Raw genomic sequence first — 26,431 nt, 5'->3', positions numbered from 1 at the left:
CTCTTCTGATTTGTTCTGAAAGATTTCCTGCTGACCTCTGTGTGTTCGAGCAGACGGAGGTTTGAATGAACTTTATTCCTGCTTTGAAAAGGTGGATTTACCAGAGTGAGCTGAATTTTTACACTCTATTGTATCCTCAATCTCTGCATTCAGACCATGGTCACTCAGTCTTTTTCCTGCTCTTTGGCTTAAACCGTCTTTATTCCCTTTTCTACTCTCCTTTCTTTTCCTCTTTCCCTTCACCTGCAGTTCTTTTGATGTATACTCTCATCTCCTTTCCTCCCCTCTTCCTCTTACTCGGTGTATAAAGTAATGAAACAGGTTTTAATTCTGCAGGGAATCTTCTTCCTCCTCTCTGTGTGTTTGATGCACGGCTGTCACGTGTTCCTGTAATGAATTCATTGATTAAATCAGGCTCTGTCTCGGCTTGCTGTTGTGCAGGTATAATTCAGACTGAGAGCAGCTTCTCTCACTGAAACAAACTCAGCCTCTTCCTTTTTCTCTCTCTGTTTCTATTCCTCTGCTTTCTACCTTCACATGAATCTCTCCCCTGGTTTCCTGGTGAAATGCAATTCTCAGAATTTATCGCCATTTTCTGTCTTTCATAGAAAACGTTTGCAGAAAAACACTTCAGGTGTTTGGTGAGCTGATGATTGAGGGAAGCGTACGATTTAGACTTCCTGTTTTCTTTCTCATCTTGCATGATAGACACACATGCACAGCAGCACAGCTAGCGACAGATTGTTAGCCTCAGCAGGCTGTGTACTGAAACTAACTACTAACCAAGCTAAATCTGTGGGTGTCATGATAAGACGGTCACGAATGTCATCACAGTGATGTCACCTGCTGGTTTTTGATGGGGCGTTACAAACAATGTGTGTCTGCAGAGCTGGTTAGAGTTAAATGCCCTCGGCAACCCAGTGCATGAGGTGGTGCTGTCAGAAACAAGAAGGATCTTAGAATCCTGGTCCCAGAAATGAGTCTGCAGACTCAAGTTACTCGTTAACCCAAAGATGGTGGTCCCTATAATGGAAATGCTGACTCCTGCTAATTGTAGTCAAGCCGCAACCTCCGGTTTCAAAATATGAAGCCCATGCAGAAGTGTTATAAAGTGCAGTTCATTGAGAATCCACTGGAGGCTGGCTGCAGAAACACCAGAAACCACATACACACCAATTCAAAGAAGACGATCTTTACAGCATTAATAAACATGTTTACAGCCTGGTTCAAAAAACGTCTTGGGTCTACGTAGCTAATTTCTCTGTCTGCATTTTTTTTCTAACACAGCAGTTCAGAAGATATTAAGATTATTAATTTTTGCCCATACAAGGACATGACTGACTTGACTCACAAGAGGGAACACATAGCTGTTGGCTAGGAGGCTCAAACCCCGCCTTTTTACCTCACACTTTGACTGGTTGAGTTCAGCATTTCCAATATGGCCGCTGCCGCCAATTGTCCTCAAAACATCATTCAGGAACAGATGGGTGACGTCATGGATACTACGTCCATTATTTATACATGTCAATGCTTGTAGTCGATCTAGAAACAGCACAGAGGTGGAGTTGAAGCCGTAGCCTCTTTCAACCTGGCAAACAGCCACAGTGCATCCATCCACCTGTCAGTCAAATAAGCCACGCCCCTGATTTTGCCTTTTAATGCAAAACTCTTAGCCCTAACATAACCAATGTGTCATCAAACATTTGGTCTAATTTTTGTACCAGGTGCAACAGTCAGAATTCAAGTGTGGTCATACTGCTGCAATACCTGGTAGCGCCACAAGGTGACGCTCCCTTTCTTGTTGTTGATCTGATTATACAGAGACGTCTGTGTTTTATTGCATTCAAACTGAGAGAGGACTTTCTTTCAGAGACAAGTTGGTGTAGCCTCTGCTTATTTTCCATGTATCATGTATGATGTATGATAGGGGAATGTAGCGCCGTGGAGACCTGGCCTGGTAAGGTCCCCACTCTTTCGTCTGATGCTACTTGCTATCTTGGGTCAATTGCTACCTGTTAAGACCGCTAGCTCTCTCCAGCTACACCAGCCTCATTACAAGGGCTGTAGACAGATTTTACGACAATGACAATGACAGCTCTGATTTGGAGTCCCTGGAGCATTTGGAGGCAGCCTCAAGTGGACACTCAAGGAACTGCAGCTTTTGGCACTTCTGCATTAGCTTCATTTTTGAACCACAGAAGTTGCTGCTTGGATAAGACCCTTACATCGGACTTCCACCAGATCTGTATCCGGTCCGTCCAACCGGTTGCGTTTTCAGAACCCAGCACAGAGCCGGATCACCGGACAGCTGGAGTCATGTGAACAAGGTTTTCCCGCGGTAATCCCTGAATCCAAGGATTCTCTTCCTCCTCCTCTCCTCATCCATGTTGTCTTTCTGGTCCTCTGAAAACCTCTGACCTGTTGACTCCAGGTCTGGCGCCGCTCATCATGACGGTTTGTTGTTGTAGTTAAGTGAAATACTATCTGGTGATAACACAGAGTGTTTTATTCTGAAAATTAACCGGATGTTTTCATTTTGTTTTGGTGAAACCTGACTTCCTGTCCTGCTCCATCTACTCTGTTGAGATTGATGCATTGTGCTCCGGCATCCGGCAAAAGTAGAAGTTGTGTGTATCTGATCCAGAGGGCTCTGACCTGCTGGAACACAATGGAGTGGATCCAGTGGAAGTTAACACATTGACTAGAATAGAAACCTATCAGATCTGGAGGCGGACCAGGCACAGATCTGGTGGAATTTGGCCGTTAGTGTTACCTCTGAGCTTCATTTATGAGCTCCGTCTACCTCATGGAGTCCTGATTCATTATGTAATTAACTGCTGCCTTAGTAAATTATTCACCCTCAGATTTCAGACGCAAAGTCATTTTAAACAGTAGATTTTTTGGAGTGTGTATTCTCGGTCTGGTCTGTTTGCACAGAGATGAAACAGTGATGATCTGTTTAATCCTGCATAACAAACACTCTCTTTCGAGCATCAGGTAGTTGTTCTCTTAATTTGTGTGAATTTGCTGTCAGATGGAGCCTGTAGCGACCCTGTTTGATGCTTCTCCTCTTCAGTCTGCACCCTGCAGCCTGCAGCACACACTGACTCTCATTTCTGTCCTGCACTCTCCCTCCCTCCCTCCCTCCCTCCCTCCCTCCCTCCCTCCCCGTCTGCCAGGGTCTCACCTTTTGTTAGATTTCTTTCCCCTTCTCATTCCTCAGTTTCAGCCTGTCTTTCTCCTTCCACCTTCTGTCTTGCTCTCCTCCCCCCTCCTGCTCTTTCTCCCCTCTCTTTATTTGCTGCTGTCCCCACTGCACCTCTCTGTCCTGTACTGTACCATCCACAAGGGAAAATCAAGATGGTAGAGCTGAGGGAGGGAGGCAGAGGATAAAGGGTTGAGGAGGAGGTGAGAGGAGAACAAGGGAGAATTGCAGCTTGCACTCGGCTGTAGATTGACACTCCCTGGCTGCTGTCACTCCGAGCCCAAAGGCTGATATTTTTTCTCCCTCTTTGCCGAGGGAACGCCAGGTGACAGAGAAATACTGCGGGCCTCAGGGAGCACCCAGGTGTCAGGGAACATGAGGTGCTTGTGGGTGCCGCGTCAGGTTAGAGGTCTCTTCTAACAAAACTCCTGCCAGCGAGGCCGAACACTCTGCAGTCAATAAACAGGCGGACATGAATCGAGAGGCTGAGACGCTGGTGCCTTTTTGTCCAATGCCCTCTGAGACTGTGGGGCGCCATTTTTACATTTAAATGTTAAACTAACTACAAATGTTAAATTACTGAATCTTTTATTTTGGTATTTCCAATAGGCAGCAGGGTGAAACTGCATATTAGCTAAATCATTAGGATTGCAGAGCAACATTTAACATTTAGATTTAACAATCAACATTTAGATTTAACTTTTAGATTCAAGATTTAGATTTAACATTTATATTCAAAATTCATATTTAGATTTAACATTTAAAATTCATATTTAGATTTAAAATGTATATTTAACATTTAAAATTTATATTTATATTTAACATTTAGATTAAACATTGGGATGAAAGATTTAACATTTTGATTTGTATTTAAGATTTATATTAAACATTTAGACTTAGATTCAACATTAAGATTAAACATTTTACATTTATATTCAACATTTATATTTAACATTTAAGTTTATATTTAACATTTATATTGAACATTTAACATTTAGATTTGACTTTTAACATTTATATTTATATTCAAGGTTAATATTTATATATAACATTTAGATTTAACATTTTTATTTAACATTTATATGAAACATTTAACATTAAGATTTATATGTAACATTTATATTTAACGTTTAGATTTAGATTTAACATTTATATTCAACATTTATATTTAACATTTTAATTTATATTTAAAATGTATATTTAACATTTAGATTTGAGATTTAACATTTTGATTTATATTTAACATTTATATTTAACATTTAGATTAAACATTTAACATTGAGATTTATATTTAGCATTTGGATTCAACAGTGATTTTTACTTAATATATTTTTCACAACAAAATTAAATGTGAAGAAGTTCACAAATATTCCTCTAAATGTGATTTTAAAAAAAGTGACTTTAAAAAATTCACTCAACATTTTCTGATGTTTTGGAGCTAAAATGTGGAGAATTGTTATTTTCAGTGTGCACCACTTTATAAACGGCGCCCCATATGAGACCGCACGGTGTGTGAGGTCACATCTGTACCTGCATGATTGTATGTCTCTGTTCTGTTCATCAGTGCACAGACTGAGTACTCACAAAGCAGCTGATGGATACTGGGTTAAAGGAGGTTGCTGAAAAGCTATTACAAGCTGCAGGCGATTCCTGCTCAGCTCTCCTGTGGATGCTTGATTTAGCATGTGATTTACAGGCTGCTTCCACACCTGTAGCTTGATTTGGATGATGAAATGAACCATTGTTGCACATTTCCCTTGGTTTGTTGTGCAGTGGACCAAAGCACACACCACTGCAGGGCTGTCCTACAGTCGTTGGGTTGATCTGGAGCACGTAGGAGGTCAATGCCTTATCAAAATCTGGGCGGATGAGCGAGCTTTCTCAAATGTTGGACACCATTCATAGAAGTATATGGAATAATCCGGGATTTTTGTACTGTGGCTGATGAGGAGAAGCCAGGTGCAGAGACACAGACGATCCCAGGCAGAGCTGTGACAGACGGTGCACTTCAATTGTCTTCCCCGTTCGTACACGCCGCTGCACAACATGAGATAATCACGGTTGATTATGTAGATTATAGTGCACTGCAGAGAATTTGTGAACAAGAGCACCAGCATCCTGTAAGAACCGTGTCCTGTTTGCCTTCCACGCTGGGTAGGCGGATATTGTGATGTTAAAGGTCAAGTACTTAAGGGAATTTACCCAGAAGATGGGGAAGCATGCTGGGACACGCAGCAGCAGAGGTCAAGGGTTAGCGGCGTCACTTTGTAACAGATTTTCAGCCTCATTAGGTCATCATCACGCATTTCAAGGAAACGCTGGTATACTTTTCTGTAAATAGAGTGGTGAACTCCAGGATAAGCTTACATAGAGCACCTGTTGCTAGCAGGTGTCAGGTGGTAGGGAGAGGAGGTGGTCGTTGGAGGATCGGAGGTCACGGGAGGGGGTGTGGTGGTGGAGCAGGTCGGTGAGGTAAGAGGGGGCCTGGTTATGGAGGGCTTTGTGGGTGAGGAGGAGGAGGAGGAGGATTTTAAAATGTATGCACTGTTTGATAGGGAGCCAGTGGAGGTTTTGGAGGACAGGGGTGATGAGGTAACGGGTGTGAGTGAGCAGGCGTGTTGCAGAACCAGACATGAAATGTGGTTTCCATATTTAAAAAAGCACTTTAGTATGCAGAATATTTACATTTCAGGCGGAGGGCAGAAACTTTTCTTCAGACGTGCTAACAGCAGAATGAGATTCAGCAGCTGCAGGTGAAGAGTCTCAGTCTTCACTGCAGAGTTCATTCACTCTGGCTCCAGCCCCCAAAGGAGGGACTGCTGGGCTCACTGCGACTGTAAAAGAAATGGTCACTTCACTAATTGGTTGCATGAAGCTGAACTTTCCCTATAGTATGCTAATGTGCTCCTGGAAGGCGTGCAGACAGGGGAGTCGCTGCATTGTTGATGTTTAATAGACTCATGGAAAATAAACACGAGGAGGAGGGGTTTTACTCCCCACGTCTTCAGATTTGAAGATCTAGTGGATGATTTTTATTTTTCATGGATAAGTGCTAGCGCTAGTTAGCATAGCCACATAGCTACATGTTGGTAGCTGTGTACCAAGACACACGTTGACATACTGACAAATAAAACAACAAGAAACACTAAATCTGTGACCAATGGTTCAGAAAGGTCCCGCTGCAGGCGCCTCTCCATCAGGATCAGATTCTGGATCAGATTCAGAGGGTTGAAGCAACGCAGGTCTGTGAGCAGCCGTGTATATTCAGCCAACATGTAAACATTACATCAACGTGCTGGAGAGCAGAGGCCACACCCACTTCCTGAGGGGGCGTGGTCAGAGAGCTCATTCTCATTTAAAGGCACAGACACAGAAAACAGCCTGTTCTGAGCAGGGCTGAAAAAGAGGAGTTTACAGGCAGACCAGAATCTGATTTCAAAGTGTTTTTATGAGCATAAACTTTAAAGACATGTTTTGGGGACCTCTTAGACCAATATATGTTGATGAAAAAGAACAAAATATGTCACCTTTAAAGAACAATTAATCCCCATGTGATCCCTACAGATGTAAACTAGTTGTGTTTTTGATCTAAGAACTTAAAGCAGACCTAGAAGTTAAAGAACACATGTGTGTTGTTTTCTTGTGCTGCGTTTTAAAGTCTGATTGCAGTTGATTAGACGTTGTTTGAGATGTTTTTTTTGACGTCGTCTCTCAGCTGCGTTTTCTGTGCATTCTTGGAGAGTATGCGGGATGGTTTTATTCTGATGCTTTGATGTACTTTTACCCGATGCTTTTAAGGCAGATATGTCATTAAAAACTTCAAAGCTCTCTGTCTGTACCTCTCCTCCTCGCTCTGCCTCTCTTTGCTTTTGTCTTCCCGAGTATTAAAAGTACTCCTCAGTATTTGTCTTCCAGTGTTTACTCTCTCTCAGCTCTTGCTCCTCGTATATTTCCTCTCTGCAAACGCCTCTGACACGAGGAGGATGCAGCCAGATGAACATTTCAGCGAACTCTTCTCTGTATCACGTCTCTCTTTCTCGGCTCTTTGGTTCTTCGCCTCACGTTCTCTCCCCCTCCACGTTGTGATTTCCTCTCATATCTACAGAAGTGTGTTTTTCTTTAGCTGCAGAGTCCCTGATGTTTGTTCCCTGCAGCTTGCACACAGCTCTCTTCGTTCTTTGTCTTTGGAAATGATTTCTCTTTTCTACTGTATTTTTCAGACGTCTTCAAAAGCTGCTTCATACTTCCTCCCTCTAAGGAGCAGACACGAATCAAATATCTGACCCTCTATAACCAGACTAACTACCTGATTTAAAGTCAAGTGACACAGCTCTCATAGATCAACATCTCTGTGTTACTCAGCATTAGGGCAACATGTGATAACTATTCAATCATGTAGTTTCTTTAAGATGTTGTTTACTTTATTACAGTGAGAATATGACCAAGCTTGGCCCTCTTTCTAACATCTCTCTGCAGACTCCTCTCTATCTCTATCTGTTTCTCTTCTGTCTTCTCTTTACCCCTGAATATTGTGCGTTTCAACCGATGGACCCAGGGTCTAAATTTAGTTCAGGGGTAGATAATCTCCCCTCTAAAAAGCCCCAGCTAGGGTGGTAGTACTTTTCAAAGGTTCCGGGACTTTTAGGGGGCGGGGCCTGCAATGCTGAACGTGTCTGATCGGTAGATTAACCCCAGTGTTTTTATTCCGACCGCCGTCCACAGTAACATCACACACATCTGTGATTCACAATTTCAAATTTGAGGAAAATAAATCTTTTCGACAGGCTGGGTCAATTTTTTTTTTTCAATTTTTTTTTTTTTCAAAAAAAAAAATACATATATATTTCAGTCAAATTTAAAAAAAAAAATAATAATTATTTATCAATTTTTTTTGTCAAAAAAATTTGAATTTTTTTTTTCAATTTTTTTTTGTCACATTTTATTTCCATTTTTTTTTTTCAAATTTTTTTTTTCAATTTTTTCCAAAAAACATTCACAGTCATTGTTTTTTCCATCTGTGATTCACTTGATTTCTCTTTCTTTCATTAGATTTTATTTGTTCTATCTTTTTTGTATGTGTGTGTACTTTTCAAAAGAAGAAGCTGTGATTCTCTTGATTTAGCAGCTTGTAACAGTAGTCTTCTCTCAGCCCACCATGAATGCGTCTCTCCTGGTGTTACGGTTTTAAAAGTGACCCTGTAAACTGGAGACCTTCAGCTGAACGTGTCATTGTTGTGGAGTTCTAAACCAAAACACTGGGTGATCTCTGCCACGGCTTTTTGAGTTCAAAAGGATTTTAAAGCCGCGTTGAAACGTCTTTGCTACTTGCGCTTATCTCCTCTCACGTGTTGATTCAGTCATTGCTTTTTCCATGATTTTAACGGCAGGCACAAAATGTTCACTTTTCACAATTTCAAATCTGAGGAAAATTAATATTTCCGACAGGCTCTGGGTCAATTTTTTTTGTCAAATTTTTATTTAAAAAAAAAAAAAAATCTTTTTTTTTTTTGTCAAATTTTTTTCAAAAAAAAAAAAAAAAATTTTTTCAATTTTTTTTTTTTCAATTTTTATTTCCAATTTTTTTTTTCACAATTTTTTTTTTCAATTTTTTTCAAAAACCATTCACAGTCATTGTTTTTTCCATCTGTGATTCACTTGATTTCTCTTTCTTTCATTAGTTTTTATTTGTTCTATCTTTTTTGTATGTGTGTGTACTTTTCAAAAGAAGAAGCTGTGAATCTCTTGATTTAGCAGCTTGTAACAGTAGTCTTCTCTCAGCCCACGTGAATGCGTCTCTCCCGGTGTTCCGGTTTTAAAAGTGACCCTTTATAAACTGGAGACCTTCAGCTGAACGTGTCAGTGTTTGTGGAGTTCTCCAGTTAACAGGGTCGCTGTTCAAACCAAAACACCGGCCGATCTCTGCCACGGCTTTTTGAGCTCAAAAGGATTTTAAAGCCGTGTTGAAACGTCTTTGCTACTCGCGCTTATCTCCTCTCATGTGTTGATTCAGTCATTGCATCGCAAAATGTTCACTTTTTTTCATGTTTTTATGCTTTTGGAGCACAATTTCAAATTTGAGGAAAATTACTCTTTTAGACAGGCTCTGGGTCATTTTTTTTGTCAAATTTTTATTTTTTCAAAAAAAAAATCTTTTTTTTTGTCAATTTTTTTCAAAAAAAAAAAAATTGTTCAATTTTTTTATTCAATTTTTATTTCCAATTTTTTTTTCCAAAATTTTTTTTTTTCAATATTTTCCAAAAAACCATTCACACCATTCACACTGTTTAAACCAAAACACTGGCCGATCTCTGCCACGGCTTTTTGAGCTCAAAAGGATTTTAAAGCCGTGTTGAAACGTCTTTGCTACTCGCGCTTATCTCCTCTCACGTGTTGATTCAGTGAATCCATCTGTGATGAAATATAGCACCATCTAAAACAGCGCCAGCTGAGTCTCTTCATGCTAACAGGCTAACTGTTGTGTTGCTCTTAATGATACCTGCCTGTCCGTCTGCTTCTATGGTGTCATCTGTGATGAATGGCATTCGTCTTTGTGTTACTGCCCTCTACTGGTCTGGTGGTGTAGTATCTACCTACCCGGGACTTCAGCCTGGGGTCGAAACGGTCAACAATGGGGGCACAGGAACCTTTTAGTTCAGGGTAATGTAGTTCTGGGGGCTAAAAGACCCTGGAACTCTTGGTTGAAATGCAGCTTTAGTAGCCATGTGACAGGGTGGGTAGTATCAGTGTTGTCACCTGGAAGCTCAGGTTAGAAGAGCAGAGGGTCTGTGGATAGGGGACACAGTTTCTTCTTCTCTGGTCGTCTCTAATTTTCCCGTCTGTCTCCTCTTTCAGGTACTTCACCAACATCTCCATCGGTGGGCGGGACTACTCCTTCAACAGTGACGGCTACCTGTCCAATCCGCTGCTGGATGTCATCTCCTACACCAACGGGAGGGGCTGGGAGGAGGTTGGTGCACAGCTGTGCGAGTCATCACTAATTATCACAGCGCAGCGGCTAGACGGGCTAACTGCAATTTCACAGCCCATCAAACATGCTAACTCATCAGTGCTCGCTTTCACCTTTCTGCCGTCTCACTGTCTCTGCCTTCCCCCCCTCCTCTCTCCCTCTGATCTAATTAGTCTTCCCCAAAGCCCCCTCCTCCTCCTCCTCCTCCTTCTTCACCCATCTCCCTTGCTCTCTCAGCCTTGTTAGCCTGCACTAACTCAGACACCGATATCCTCCCCTCCGTGTGGGGGCATGTGCAGCGGTTGTACAGTAATAGTCCCAGATCCAAGGTCAGCTCTCTGAGGGCACTTTTCAATTCCTCACGACTCCCTCCGAACCTGAGAAAAACAAGTACACCTCTTGTTCTATCCCGCTGCGTCCCGGTTGCTCCTGACCTTTCATGGCTTGATATGTTTACTGGTGGGTGCACACTCAAGGCCTCCCTCATTTAAAGGCCAGACTCATTCGACCTTTGGAGGGAAAAAACTCACTGTTCTTACCGTGCAAGCTTCAGTGTGAGCCCTCGGATTTCAGAGTGTTTGTAGTTCCTCACCTTCATGTCAAAGCTGAACTTCCCTCTGAAGGTGCAGAGCTGTGCAGTGTTTCGGCTCTACAGGAGGAAGAGGAGGAGGAAGAGAGGGTTCAGTTTGAGGTGTATTAAGTGGGATTTAAGGAATCAGTGAGCTCACCTTACAGGAGGAGTTTCTCTGTGCAGAATTTCCTGTCTCAGCAGCCTTTAATACGGTAAATGCTAAATGGACAGAAGTGTGTGCACAGGCATATGTGAATGAAACAGCTGACGTGAGTCAAACTGCTTCATCACATAATGATTTATAAGACCTGTTTAGAGGGGTATGAGGACCTTAAGGTTTCAGGGACTTTAACTTAACACCAAGAGTTCAAGAAAGCAGAAAGGCTCAGTGTTTTAGTCCACAAGTCTGAGCATAGACTGTATAAATAATGGACGTAGTATCTGGGACATCATCCATCTGTTTCTGAAGCGATGTTTTGAAGCCAATCGTCGGCGGCATCCATATTGGAACTGTTGAACTCAACCTAACTTCAGTTGAGCTAGTGTGAGGGAAAGAGGCGGGCTTTGAGCCTCCTTGCTAACAGCTACAGTGTCCCCGCCTGTCAATCAAGTCAGCTGTGCCACGCCATATGCAAAACTTGACATCTTAAAGGTGACATATCATGCAAAATGGACTTTTTAATGGTTCTCTACCTGAAATATGTTTCCCTGGCATGTCTACAAACCCCCCGAGAATGAAAAAAATCTATTCTGCCCCTGTTCTGATTTCTCCACCTTTCTGTAAATGTGTGTGAAACGAGCCGTTTAAGACTTCCGTGTTTTTGTTACCTAACAACAATATCCGGTCTGTCACGGAGTCAGAGCTCGGAGCTTGTTCAGCCCATAGACTGTATAAAATACAACTCAACCCCTCCTCCGTTTTTTATTCCCTGCACAAATGTGTAGTAACAAGGAGCTTAGGAGGGAGGCATGCTAGTTGTAGGCTGTCTTAATAAACACAAAGGTCGGTTTTACTCCCCACGTCTGCAGATTTGAAGATCTAGTGGATGATTTTTATTTATCATGGATAAGTGCTAGCGCTAGTTAGCATAGCCACATAGCTACATGTTCGTAGCTGTGTACCAAGACACACGTCGACATACTGATAAATAAAACAACAAGAAACACTAAATCTGTGACCAATGGTTCAGAAAGGTCCTGCTGCAGGCGCCTCTCCATCAGGATCAGATTCTGGATCAGATTCAGAGGGTTGAAGTAACGCGATCTATGAGCAGCCGTGTATATTCAGCCAACATGTAAACATTAGATCAACGTGCTGGACAGCCGAGGCACATCCACTTCCTGAGGGGGCGTGGTCAGAGAGAAAACAGAGTGTTCTGAGGAGGGCTGAAGAAGAGGGCTTTTCAGGCAGACCAAAATCTGATTTCAAAGTGTTTTTTTGAGCATAAACTTTAAAGACATGTTTTGGGGACCTCTTAGACCAATATATATTGATGAAAAAAGCGTGATATGTCACCTTTAATAACTGTCTGGTCATTCAAAATTCACCCCCCGTACTGATCGAGCTATTCAGACTGAACTCATTTTTTGTACCAGGCTGTAAACATGTTTATTTCTGCTGTAAAGATCGGCTTTTATGAATGGGTGTGTATGTGGTTTCCAGTGCTTCTGGAGCCAGCCTCAAGTGGACACTCGAGGAACTGCAGTTTTTAACACTTTAACACTCAATTCTGACTCAAATCCCGATTTTAAATCTTTTACAGCTAGATGCAAAAATCACTTTTGGTATCCATAGCTTATTTATGGTCTCTTCTTTTTTGTAAAACATTTGTTAAATCACTTTTTGCAAGTCCAAGTCAGGTTTAAAATCTCTGAGGGTAGCGGGAAGTCGTGGTCAAGTCTCTTTATTCAAAATGAATAACAAAATAAAAACGTTATAGTCATGAAACAGGGGTCAGCATCAATTGGAGGTATAATGCCCCATTTATTTTACATCATATCATTAATTATAGGTTAGTTTTAACTGTAACAATTCTGCAATTCTGCTATTATTCGTACACACCTATGAGAGGAGGGTCCAGACTTTTTGGACTAAGGTGGCCAAACTGGGGAACTGACTTTTGCAGCATAGGCATAAAGTATGAGTGTGCATCCAAATGAACAGCATTTATTCATCATTTCTATCCTTACCTATTCTTAGTTAATAATAAAGATAATTATAATACAAATTAGAGTAATAATTCATTTTTATTTATAATGCACTTTGCCTTTAGAGCAAATCTCAAACAGCCGAGGTAAAAACAGAGTTAAAAAAGACAATAAGAACTTTAAAAAAAAACAAAGCAGTGAAGAAAGTGAAAGCAGCATAGGAGATCAAGTAAAATGAGGAAAATGCCCTCAGGAAAATACAAGTCTTGAGCTCCTTTTTGAAGGAGTCAGTGGTCTGTGGTGCTCCCAAATGGTCAGGGAGGGAATCACAGACGCGGGGCAGCATAGCAAAAGGCCAGGTCGCCCATAGTGTGGAGTTTGGTTCGGGGGACAATGGAAGCAGTTGGTTTTGGGTAGAGCGGAGGGTTCTCGAAGTGGTCTGTTGGGTCAGCTGTTCTTTCAGTATTTACTCCTAAAATTGTAGTATCATACATACAGTATGTTATCTTCCTGTGTGTACGTTTTGAACTTTAAATAGCAACATAACGCAGCAACAACATAGAAGCTAGATTGAAGTCTTCTGAAGTCTTCATGGACTCTCACAGAAGACGTTTGTCAAGTCAGAGTTTAAAGAACAGACTGAAAATGTACTGAACGCCTGTTGAAACACAGCTCATAGTCAAAATAGTTGATTTTCAGTCCCAACTTTGATACAGCAAATAAGCAATCATTGTTTAGAACCAAATTTGCGCCCCTAGCTATCGCCTGAACATTTCCTGTTTTGTGAAAAAGGTCATCAGTGGGTGATTGGTAAACCACTTTAGGAACAAATGGGTGATGCAACAGAGATCAACCTCCATGTTTATACAGTCTTTGTCTGACTTTGGTCACATCAGTCCTGTCAGAAAAAGCCACAATGCTCATCTCCTTGACCCTAAACCATCGTCACCTGCCTTCATCCACCTCCAAGTAAAGTCTACGATTAAAACCTAAAAAGCAGAACTCTTTCATGTAGATTTACCAGAGGTAGACTTCAGTAGGAGACTTCTAAGAGAGGATGTTCATCGTAGCATAAATGTCTTCTGCTCGACTTTTGATGTCTAATTGGTCATTAGTAGAATCTCATTTTGCCGCTTTGAGTTCCTCTCTGTGTCACAGAGTGAATCTTTGATCTGAGCCGGTCTCTAAATCCCCTCTTTCAGTCGTCAACATCCATGATAGAAAACATTATCTTGTCATGTGCGATGTTTCCCTCACTGGACGTCATAAATCTGTGTTGGAAATTTGCATTTGAAAGAGCTCGGGCTGTGATGGAGGTTTGTAGAATTTTCTACATCATGCAAGCTATGATCTGAAAATGACCTCAATCTTTTTTTTTTTTTTTTTTGTGGAAGATAAAAAACCTCAGAGCGAGACTCAGATCAGGGAAATATCAAAGTCATACTTTAAAACCTGACAAACAGGCAGCACTCTGAAAAACTAAAAGGCCTGCCTCTTATCATTTTCATCGCTCAACAAGAGGCATCTATTTTCAGAGCTGGTTTTAAATCTTCTGTCGGGGCTTTGAGTTCAACACTTTGAGCCTGATTTTCTTCTTGATATGTTTAACCTCACTGAGAAGCAGAGAGTTATGACTGCAGCAGGAGGTAACAACATAAAGTACTCCTCCATCTCCAGGACTCATAGAAACATTCTCTCCCCTTCTCCGATTCAGCCCACCATTACTGGATTGGATTTCCACTGAATGCAGGCTTAGATACTGCCAGAGATGAGTTACTGTCTCGTACTCGGCGGGTTTGAGAAAGATAGAGGAAGAGAAATTGGCTTCAGCAGGTAGAAAACTGTCAGATAAGGGTTTACTTTGCACTGCTGCTCCCAAAAGATGACTCCTGTTCTGCTCTTTTATATCTGATGTTGAGCTGAGTCGAGGAGGAAATCATCAGGTTAGCCGTGTCATGATTCAAACTGGAACCCATGAAATACTTTTTACTGGAGCCAACTTGCTCTCGTTCTCTGGTTCATCGATTCCTCAGAGAACTGTGCAAAAAGATTTATACACTTACAGCTACTTTAAGCCAGAGTCTTCCCCCTCCATTCCACGGAAGCAAATAATAGAGCTTCATTTTAAACCTAATAGACTACATTTGAGTTAATTATCTAATGTAGTTTTTTCCAGCAGAGGTCTAACAGACAGAGGCCAGAGTCCAGGTCTGGTGAAGCGACCATTAGATAATGATGCTTTTGATCCGAGGTAATATTGCCGAGCAAAGGACACACAGGGTCCATTTGTTCTCTCTAAGACCTGCACTTGACCCTAACTGCCCAGTGGTTCTTACCAGCCTCATTTATCCGAACATCCCCGTTTCCCAGGCGTACATTTTCTGAATTAACCTCTCTTGAACTGAATAATTGAGTATATTTGCAGAGAGCTGCAACCTTAGGGCGGCTGAACAGAATAGGACTGTTGAGTTTGTGCAGAGATTTGTTTACCAAGAGCATCCATGAGAAAACTGAGAGAAATGATTGTTTGGTGCAGCTTTGAGGCGAAAAGGGAACGACTGAATCTGCACCAGGACCTTGCACATCATGACGCATACTTTTGTTTTATTACTGCAGATAAAAGTGTTTAGTATTTGATGCAGAGTAAAGTGTTAAATACAGATGCATCATATTATTTTGTCATTTCATTTTGTTTTCCACACTTTATTTTGGTAAGAAGGACATACATCACATCAACGACTTCCCCCTCCAACAATCTCAGAGGCAAACAGCTTCAATGTTACCATAACTCAGCCTCAGTCTGTTGGTTAATATTTCAGAGCTATCAGGGTAACTGATAGGGACATCCAGCCCCAAGACAAGAGCTCAATTACACCCATCATCTCCAACATTATGACCCCCGACAGGTAAAAGTAATCACATTGATTATCTCGTTACGACGGCGGCTGTCAGTGGCTGGAATACGTTCGGCAGCCGGTGGATACCTTGTCCTCAAAGCAAGAAAAATGGGCGAGTGTGAGGATGAGAGAGACTTTGACGAAGGGCAAATTTCAGTGGTTAGACGACTCAGTCAGAGCGTCTTTAAAACTGCAGCTCTCGTGGAGTGTTCTTGGACTGCAGTGGTCAGTATCTACCAAAAGTGGTCCAAGGAGAGAAGACTGATGAACTGGTGAAAGAGTCATGGGCAGCAGAGGCTCATTGATGTGTGTGTGAGTGTGTGAGTGTGTTTGGAGTGAGGGCTGGCCTGTGTGGTTCGATCCAACAGAAGAGCTACTCCAGCTCAAATTGATAAAGTTAAAGCTGGTTCTGATAGAAAAGGAAGAACACAGTGCATCAGAAGTTTTGTGTTGGGGTTGGTTACTTCAGACTTAAAGCGATATAGACACTTGGTCATTGGTGTATAACTGTTAATCTTGGCAGCTATTCTAGATTTAGTCTTAGTCTTTAGACGAAAATGCCTTTTCGTTTTAGTCACATTTTGGTCTTTTAGTCTTTGATTTTTGTTGAAACATTTTCTCTCTTTAAAATAATTCATGTATTGGATCAGATATTGGTATCAGGGTTGTACCAAGTGTTGAAATCGACAACATTTCATTCTTTTAACACTTTTGACTGTGAAATATTTTAAGTTAAATCATTTAGCCTGTCCCAGCTAAAAAAACACCATGCCTATATTTTGATTCTTTTGATTCAAATGAAAAGGCCATTAACAAAAAATACAGGGCTGCATTGCACTTTTACGACGGTCCCTGAATGTACCTGCAGTGACAGACGCACTGGACAGACAGTCACTTCATACATCTGCATCTTTGATGACAAGGAGTTGATCAAAACTTTGAACGTCTTTCTAAACGTGTCTGACGTTTCGCCAAACTGGAATAAATCAAGATGTAGACGTGAAGATGTTTACGCAGCACAAACGTCAAATAGTAAACAGACATCCTTCAGTTGTGTTTTTGTCACTAACCCACACGGGGTAAAAATCAACAATGGAAATGAGACAGATACATGGAGGCGGGGACAGCACACCTGCTGCAGGTAGTCACCAAGCTAACACTGTGCCCCTCAAATAATAACTCAGCCTGTCACAGGAAGGCAGCGCTTTTATTTTGAAAGATTAGACGCACAGCGGGGGAAAACATGGATTTTAAATGTCTGGCAGTCGTCCACTAACGTTTTCGTCTCGACATCGTCTCGTTTACAAAATCAAAACATACATACATCAGAGTTTTTATTATCAGTGAAGCATTTTAGCTCGTCATAGTCTCATCTTCATCATGAAAAGGAGGGTCATTGATGAACATTTATCATCATAATTTTCGTTAACGAAATGAACACTGGTGTATAAGCTAAGTTGTCGTCTGCATAGTGGAGAGTGTTGCTTTCAATACCTCCATGTATTGTTTCCCTTAAAGACACCAAAGTCTACTAAACCACAACTGATTAATAAACTGAACCTTTCAAATACTTCCCCATTTATTGATCCTGATTCAAGAGGAAAAGGATCATTTCTTAGATTTGATTAGATTTGTGAATATTTTGCATAACAGCACTGTCCCAAGCATCGAAAGTTAGCCACGTTTAGAATATCCATGCATAGAGGCATCTGCTTATGCATGTAACTGTAGGTTTGTTGCTGCTTAATGTTCAACCAATAATGCACAGAGGAGTTAAAACCACAATGGTAGGCCACAACACAACATAAGCATTGGCTAACAAGTCAAGCCATAAATGATTCCTGACTTACAAAATATATAAAGCACACAAACAGATTTTTTTGTGGATTATTAAAAGGAAATGTCATGTTAAATCTTAACATTACAAACGTTGTTTTAACTTTAAATGAAGTAGTTTCTTTTTTTGTTTTTGTACAATTTTTAGGTCCTCTTTCATACCTTGAAAAAGTCTTGTGCAACATCCAAAATTATGGAATGAGCTTCCCCTCCACATTAGACAAGCCTCCTCACTGTCCATTTTTAAAACTCACCTTAAAACCCATTTTTATTCCTTGGCTTTCAACCCAGCACGAGACTCTGCTCCTGTTTTAGTGTTTTATAGCTTGTTTTTATTTATTGTTTTATTGTTTTTATTGTTTTATTATCCTGTGTTTTAATTGTTTTTATGCCTGCGTTGTTTGTCTATTTATGTACAGCACTTTGTTCCGGCTGTGGTCGTTTTAAAGTGCTTTATAAATAAAGTTGAGTTGAGTTGTTTTAAAAGTTCAGGTTTTAGCTGATATAATAATGCAACAAGTCATTCTACTATAGTCAGTTTAACAGAAGGGCTTATCTGGAGAGTATACAGTGGATCAATGAGCAAACAGGAGAAGGAAACTGCAGTATCTTTTTAATCAAATGACTGTGAAGCAAGAATCCTATTTAAATCTAATTTATAAGAGCTATAAGAGTTTTACAACCCCACAACACAAAACTATGACAATACATCTGTAGGAAGACTTTTAGAGAGTTGTTAAACTGTTACAATAACTCAGCAGAGACTTCACAAGGAGCAGTCTGAGAACATGGACTTCCTGGCCATGTTGGTAAAAAGGAACATTCAAATCTGAGCCCTAAAATGAACAGGGAGCAAGAGGAGACCTTGGCTGTACTTTGTTTGGGCTTTGTCAAACTATGAGGTCAAAAACTGTGTATGCAACTTTATTTGTTCCTGTTTGTTTTGTCATCTGTCTTCCCTTCATAGATATTCCACTTCTACAGCTATCTGAACTTTTTGCCAATTTTCTTCTTCAGTTGTTTACTGCAATTTTCAGACGATTTGCACTCACAAAATTAGATGGCAGAGTGAAAACAGAGAGAAGTAGAAATGAATACCCTCATAGCAGGAGTCGCATGAATGAACAAATGTCTGTCGGTTGCACAGTTATCATAACAGGTGAGGGCCGGCTTTGTTTCCACTCGTCTGTTGAATGGAATTTCACGACTCCAAATGTTTTAGTATCTGAAGAATTCTAGGTATACTTCTAAGCATTAAGCAAAACAACAAAGTTGAATATAAGTAGTGTTGATAAGGCCGTCAGTGTTAAACCTGGTGCAATTAAGGTCTTAAATCTAGATATTATTATTACTTTTTAATCACATAAAATGTTGTCTCTTTTGGCATCCTGTAGTCAAGCCACTTACAAGTCAAGAGCATTATTCACTTTGAATCAAATGGAATTAGAATATCATCAAAGTACTTTGAGTCTCAGCTACCGCCTTCAGTAAGAGCTAATTAATTCGGTTCACAATAATACCACTACTACTACTACTAATAACAATGATAATTACAACAATATCACTACTACTACTACTACTACTACTACTAATAACAATGATAATTACAACGATATCACTACTACTACTACTACTACTAATAACAATGATAATTACAACAATATCACTACTACTACTACTAATAATAATACAATTAATACCACTATTACTACTAGTACTACTTATACTACTACTAGTACTATCACTACTGCTACTATTTATACTACTACTTCTAATAATAATAATACCACTACTACTACTACTACTACTACTTATAATAAATAATAATAATATAATAATAATAAAACTATTTATACTACTACTACTACTACTACTACTATCACTACTACTACTACTATCACTACTACTACTACTATAACTATCACTACTACTATCACTACTACTACTATCACTGCTACTATCACTACTACTACTATCACTGCTACTACTATCACTACTACTATCACTACTACTACTATCATTATTACTATCACTACTACTGTCACTACTACTACTACTACTACAACTATCACTACTACTACTACTATCACTACTACTACTATCACTACTACTATCACTACTACTATCACTACTACTATCACTACTACTATCACTACTACTACTATCATTACTACTATCACTACTACTGTCACTACTACTACTACTACTACTACAACTATCACTACTACTACTACTATCACTACTACTACTACTACTATCACTACTACTATCACTACTACTATCACTACTACTATCACTACTACTACTACTATCACTACTACTACTACTATCACTACTACTACTACGACTATCACTGCTACTATCACTACTATCACTACTACTATCACTACTACTATCACTACTACTATCACTACTACTACTACTACTACTACTATCACTACTACTATCACTACTACTACTATCACTACTACTACTACTATCACTACTACTATCACTACTACTACTACTATCACTACTACTATCACTACTATCACTACTACTACTATCACTACTATCACTACTACTACTACTACTACTATCACTGCTACTACTATCACTACTACTACTATCACTACTACTATCACTACTACTACTATCACTACTACTACTACTATCACTACTACTATCACTACTACTATTACTATCACTACTACTATCACTACTACTACTACTATCACTACTACTATCACTACTACTATTACTATCACTGCTACTACTACTATCACTACTACTACTTCTACTACTACTACAACTGTTGTGGAATTTTCTGGAACTTTCCAGTGTCCAATTAATTGCTGAATTCCACGACAACTACTACTTCTATTTATACTACTACTACTACCAATAATAATACAATCAATAATTGTTATTATTATAATTACAACATTCTGTGGCTTTCCTTTAATTTATATTAAAAAAAAACTTTTGTAACAAGGAAGAAAGGTAAAAACAAACATTTATATTTGTCTATCAATAACATTTTAAACTGTGAAAAGAACAACATGTTAAAGCATAATACTGTGCAGTTCATATTGACTTAAACTCCACTAATCACTGATTTTGCAGACACACTTTTTTTATCAACAGATTCTTTGAATGGATTTGTTTTGCTGCCTTTTGGAGAAATCACAATGTTGATTGAGCTTATTTCTGTGCTGGAGTATTTTTTTTTATTCTCATCACTGAGAGTTTCATCTGTGTGAAATGTCCTCCAGTGTTCAGATCGTGATGAGTTTGATCTTTGCAGCAGTAGCAGCAGTGATTTCTTTGTAATACACAGCAGAGGAGCTGCTTCACAATGAGACCTCACAGACACTGCACCCGAACCAAAGCATACAGAGAATCCAACATGTCTGCTCAAGGTGTAGTTACTGTAACGCAGATATTGACTCATTGGGATAATTAATCACCACCATAGATTTCTGAGTGTACAAAAATATTAAAGGGGAAAACAAATCTGTAATCATAACAATAAACACCCCTGTGCAAATATCATAACTGCATTCATTTGGAAAATGTTAATCTGACATTTGAATAATCGCACAATAATTATTCATCTTTCCACAAACCTAGTTTTGTTTTGATTATTTTGTCAGCGAGTCTCACAACATTTTGTGAAATCTCAAAGTCTGTCTGAGCTCCATGGCAACCTAGAACCACCAAATACCAAATCTTGCCTCATCCCTGCTTTCTGCTGGGCTGTCATCCAGGGATTCAGCCCCTGTCTGAGCTCTGGGTGTGTGCATGTGTGTGTGTGCATTTAAATGTCCTTTTTGTGCGTCTTTTAAAAAGCAGTAGAAAACATTTACTCCAGTTAATGCAAAAGCATGTTAGCGGGGGTGAACTGGAGGACAAATGAGCACTGAAGAGCGAATTATCATTTGGGCTCATAATGAATTGTTGGTTGTGGATATTGAAATGCATGCAGCAGAGAAAGTGAAGGACAGGAGCAGCACAAAAAAAAAACAAACAGCCAGACAGGAAGTGAATAAGAGACAGAGTAAGTAAGGTTAGTCCTGCTAATGTGCTCTTTTTATAACCCAGCTTTTTGCTCATCGGGTTCTTGTTTTTTCCTGTTAAACACCAAAAATGATTAAATATACATACTTATAAGGTCTTATCTTTCAGTTTTGTAGATGATTGTGTCCTTGTGATTCTTATTTATGTATTTCTGTGTGAATACATTACTTCTAGAATGTGAAAAATGTAATCATTTCCCTGCATGCTTGAATGCATTTGTTCTAGTAAAGCAGGGACTGATGACTGCTCAACATAGTTTTTAATTTATTCATTTTGTGTGTTTGTGCAGGTGTGTGTGTGTGTGTGTGTGTGTGTGTGTGTGTGTGTGTGTGTGTGTGTGTGTGTGTGTGTGTGTGTGTGTGTGTGTTGACTTTCTTCTTTTGTTGATATTGTGGCGGAGTAAAACGCAGGACATTGTGAGGACTTACCCAATAATCTGTTACATTGTAGTTTGAATGCATTTGTTCTGGTAAAGCAGGGAAAATGATACCTGCCCAACATTGTTTTAAATGTATTAGTTTGGTGTGTTTGTACGCGTGTGTGTTTGTGTGGACGTTCTTGTTTTGTGGACATTGTGGGGACGTAAGACTCCAAAGTACACAATGAGGACTTACCAAATTATCTTTGTTTTCTTCTTTTTTTTAAGTTATATTTTTGGGCTTTTGTGCCTTTTATGGTAGAACAGCTGAAGAGAGACAGGAAACAAGGGGAGCAGAGAGGGGGGAAGACATGCAGGACATGGTCGCGGCCGGGAGTCGAACCGGCAACCTCTGCGACGAGGGGACGATAGCCTCTGTATTTGGGGTGCTTGGACCGCTAGGCCACCAGCGCCCCCAAATGATCTATTTTGTTGTAGTTTGAATGCATTTGTTCTGGTGAAGCAAGGAATATGATGCCTGTCAAACATTTTTTTAACTTAAAGGTGACATATCATGCAAAATGGACTTTTTAATGGTTCTCTACCTGAAATATGTGTCCCTGGCATGTCTACAAACCCCCCGAGAATGAAAAAAATCCATTCTGCCCCTGTTTTGATTTCTCCACCTTTCTGTAAATGTGTGTGAAACGAGCCGTTTCAGACTTCCGTGTTTTTGATACGTAACAACAATATCCGGTCTGTCACGGAGTCAGAGCTCGGAGCTTGTTCAGCCCATAGACTGTATAAAATACAACTCAACCCCTCCTCCGTTTTTCATTACCTGCACACGTGTGCTAACAAGGAGCTTAGGAGGGAGGCATGCTAGTTGTAGGCTGTCTTAATAAACACAAAGGTCGGTTTTACTCCCCACGTCTGCAGATTTGAAGATCTAGTGGATGATTTTTAGTTTTCATGGAAAAGTGCTAGCCCTAGTTAGCATAGCCACATAGCTACATGTTCGTAGCTGTGTACCAAGACACACGTCGACATACTGACAAATAAAACAACAAGAAACACTAAATCTGTGACCAATGGTTCAGAAAGGTCCTGCTGCAGGCGCCTCTCCGTCAGGATCAGATTCTGGATCAGATTCAGAGGGTTGAAGTAACGCGATCTCTGAGCAGCCGTGTATATTCAGCCAACATGTAAACATTAGATCAACGTGCTGGACAGCCAAGGCCACATCCACTTCCTGAGGGGGCGTGGTCAGAGAAAAAACAGAGTGTTCTGAGGAGGACTGAAGAAGAGGGCTTTTCAGGCAGACCAAAATTTGATTTCAAAGTGTTTTTTTGAGCATAAACTTTAAAGACATGTTTTGGGGACCTCTTAGACCAATATATATTGATGAAAAAAGCGTGATATGTCACCTTTAATCATTTGTTGAGTTTTTGTCTGTGTGTGTGTTTGTGTGTGTGGACATTCTTGTTTTGATACCATTGTGGGGACGTAAGACTCCACAGTCTTTTTTGGGGACTTCCCAGCAATAAGGGGACATGAAGCAGTTTTTTTCAACTCAAGCGTGTCTTAGTACCAGCGTACTGTAGATTATATACCTAAGATTAATTTATAGACAAGCTTTTCTCAATTGCAGCCACGACATCAAACATTTTTATTATAGAAATAGAGAAACGTTTCTAATATTTAATGATAATATTTCATGCTTTTGGCTTTGGTGCTGGACACTTCTTCAAAACAAATACATATTAATGATTTAAATCTACATTTGACCAAAATAGACTAAGTCTAAACACACATTAACAGGTTATAGTACGGGTACATTGATTAGCTAGTTGCTTGTTTGCCTCCTCAAGTCTATAAACACTGTCCCCACAAGCAAAAGCAACACACATGTATGTGTGTGTGTTTCAAAAAGGCTTTGTAGGTTTTTGTTTTAATGACATAGTGAGGACAAGGTATGTTATGGGGACTTAAAAGCTTATTGTTACTTCAAATGTAGCATAGCAATATTGCGGGTTGGACCAGGGAAACATCATTATTAGTAGTAAGTTGTTGAGATTTGTTATCATGTTGTTAAATTTCAGCTACTTACTGCCTGGTACAGCTAACCAATTCAACTTTAAAACTACTCTTGTGTTACTGAGTTGTTCAGACTGAGGAGTAAAAAAGGTTTCATGTATAGAGTAATATGATCAGCGTATCTTACCACGTCTTTGAATTATAAACAGGATATAAATGTTCTTTAAGATCTTAGTATTTATTTGACTGACATAAATTATATATTCCACGCTTAGTTGTGTATTACAGGTGCAATGATTCACCTTAGAGGTTCTTAAGTGTCTGTAATAGTAACATCCTAAAGCTACTTTAAAAACAGTGTCCTCACAAGCTACTACAGGTGTGGATGTGTGTGTTTTTAAGAAGCTTTGCAGGTTGTTTTTTTTTATAAATCCCAGCAGCCACGTCAGGCAGCAGCAGGTAGACACACAGAGGAATTGGCAGTATGCAAATGGCATCTAAATATACGCACCACAGCTTGAAATTACAAAACACTGACAGATTTGCTGTTTGGCTGAACATCCGTCCTCTAACATCCTCCGACGATGTGAACAGATTTGTTTACACATATAGGTCACTGTGACACTCAAACTGTATCCTCTCTTGTCTCTTTTTTTTTTAATGCAAAGACGCCGTGCTGCAGCATTAAAAAAAAACACTCAGCACAGTGAACATGAGTCTGTTTGTTATGAGCACAACCAATGCACTTTCAGTCTGCACGGCTGTGCTACAACTCGACAACCAGCCCACTGTTTCTGAGACATGCAGTTCTGTGACGATGACAAGGAAGCGTAAACCTACATGACTCAAACTCTGATAATCCACAATGAGGATGAGCTGACAGACCTGTGATATCTGTGACTTGTGTTGATTTAAAGGTGACATATCACGCTTTTTCCATCAATATATATATTGGTTTAAGAGGTCCCCAAAACATGTCTTTAAAGTTTATGCTCAAAAAAACACTTTGAAATCAGATTTTGGCATGCCTGAAGAACCCTCTTCTTCAGTCCTCCTCAGAACACTCTGTTTTCTCTCTGACCACGCCCCCTCAGGAAGTGGGTGTGGCCTCGGCTGTCCAGCACGTTGATCTAATGTTTACATGTTGGCTGAATATACACGGCTGCTCAGAGATCACGTTACTTCAACCCTCTGAATCTGATCCAGAATCTGATCCTGACAGAGAGGCGCCTGTAGCAGGACCTTTCTGAAGGATTGGTCACAGATTCTGTGTTTCTTGTTGTTTTATTTATCAGTATGTCAACGTGTGTCTTGGTACACAGCTACAGCTACAGGTATGAACATGTAGCTATGTGGAGGCCATCTACGGCAGAGATCCAGAGGAACCTACGAGACAAGGGAGCTCAGGAACTCCAGAAAGGTCTTTGGTTAGTATATTTAAAGGGACAGGGACAGTTAAAGTGAGTGAGAGGCAGAGAGAGGAGAGAGATAGGATCCCAGTGTGTCAGTCTAAGCCTATAGCAGCATAACTAAGATCTGGTCCAAGCTTAAGCCAGCTCTAACTACAAGCTTTATCAAAAAGGAAAGTTTGAAGCATGCTGATTTCATCACTTATCACATGCATCACTGATAACATTACTCAGAGGCTCTAGAGATGTATTAAAACTCCACTAAGTTAAGCATCTATGTTCTTCTGTTCTGTGTCTTCAGGTCGGCTGGTGGGAGAACGGTCACCTGCGTCTGCGTTACCATCCCTGGTCTCGATACGGCTCCTTCCTGAAGCCTCTGGACGACGCCCAGCATCTACGGGTGGTCACTTTGGAGGAGCGACCTTTTGTCATCGTAGAACCGGCTGACCCAGGAACCAGCTCCTGCATCCGGGACTCTGTACCTTGTCGAATGCCTGTCAACTCCAGGTAACACAGAAAAAGGCCCCTGGAGATGTAACACAGATATAATGTTTGGAAGAAGCACATCAAACAAACCGCAGCTTCCTGTTTACTTTACCAACACATTCTCACTGAGTACTCATCAAAACAGCAGCTTGGTCTGTGCCACTTCACTACAAATATAAAGATCTGGTCACCCTTATAGCATCCAGTATGCAGTCGCAGCAATAAGTCAGGGAGTAGCATTCAGAAAAGATTTATGGATACCAACTAGACAGGATAAGATCCAGAACCATCTTACAGACAGGACTCAGTCTGATCTCATCTTAATCCACCATCCACATACAATTTTATGCACAAACATGCAGTGGACATGCACTTAGGGAGAGATGTCAGAGGGAGGATGCTGCCAACACCCAGGGCACCCCGAGCAGTTAGGGCTTCGGTGCCTTGCTCAGACTGGT

General features: G+C 40.3%; 2 protein-coding genes across 2 annotated transcripts in view; both read left to right on the top strand.

Moving 5' to 3' along the window:
* LOC117828335 (glutamate receptor ionotropic, NMDA 2D-like) overlaps positions 1 to 25,858 on the top strand; it is a 113,570-nt gene extending 87,712 nt beyond the window's left edge. Inside the window, exons 4-5 of the mRNA XM_034705378.1 lie at positions 10,058 to 10,186; positions 25,789 to 25,858. Coding sequence (XP_034561269.1) covers positions 10,058 to 10,186; positions 25,789 to 25,858 — 199 coding nt within the window. The remainder of the gene's footprint in view (positions 1 to 10,057; positions 10,187 to 25,788) is intronic.
* LOC117828334 (serine/arginine repetitive matrix protein 2-like) overlaps positions 10,076 to 26,431 on the top strand; it is a 124,453-nt gene continuing 108,097 nt past the window's right edge. Inside the window, exons 1-2 of the mRNA XM_034705377.1 lie at positions 10,076 to 10,172; positions 25,789 to 25,994. Coding sequence (XP_034561268.1) covers positions 25,978 to 25,994 — 17 coding nt within the window. The 5' untranslated portion in view covers positions 10,076 to 10,172; positions 25,789 to 25,977. The remainder of the gene's footprint in view (positions 10,173 to 25,788; positions 25,995 to 26,431) is intronic.

Source organism: Notolabrus celidotus, chromosome 16, assembly GCF_009762535.1.
Source record: "Notolabrus celidotus isolate fNotCel1 chromosome 16, fNotCel1.pri, whole genome shotgun sequence".
NCBI lineage: Eukaryota > Metazoa > Chordata > Actinopteri > Labriformes > Labridae > Notolabrus > Notolabrus celidotus.
The sequence above is the reverse complement of the archived record's forward strand: the minus strand, read 5'-3'. Positions and strand labels throughout refer to the sequence as shown.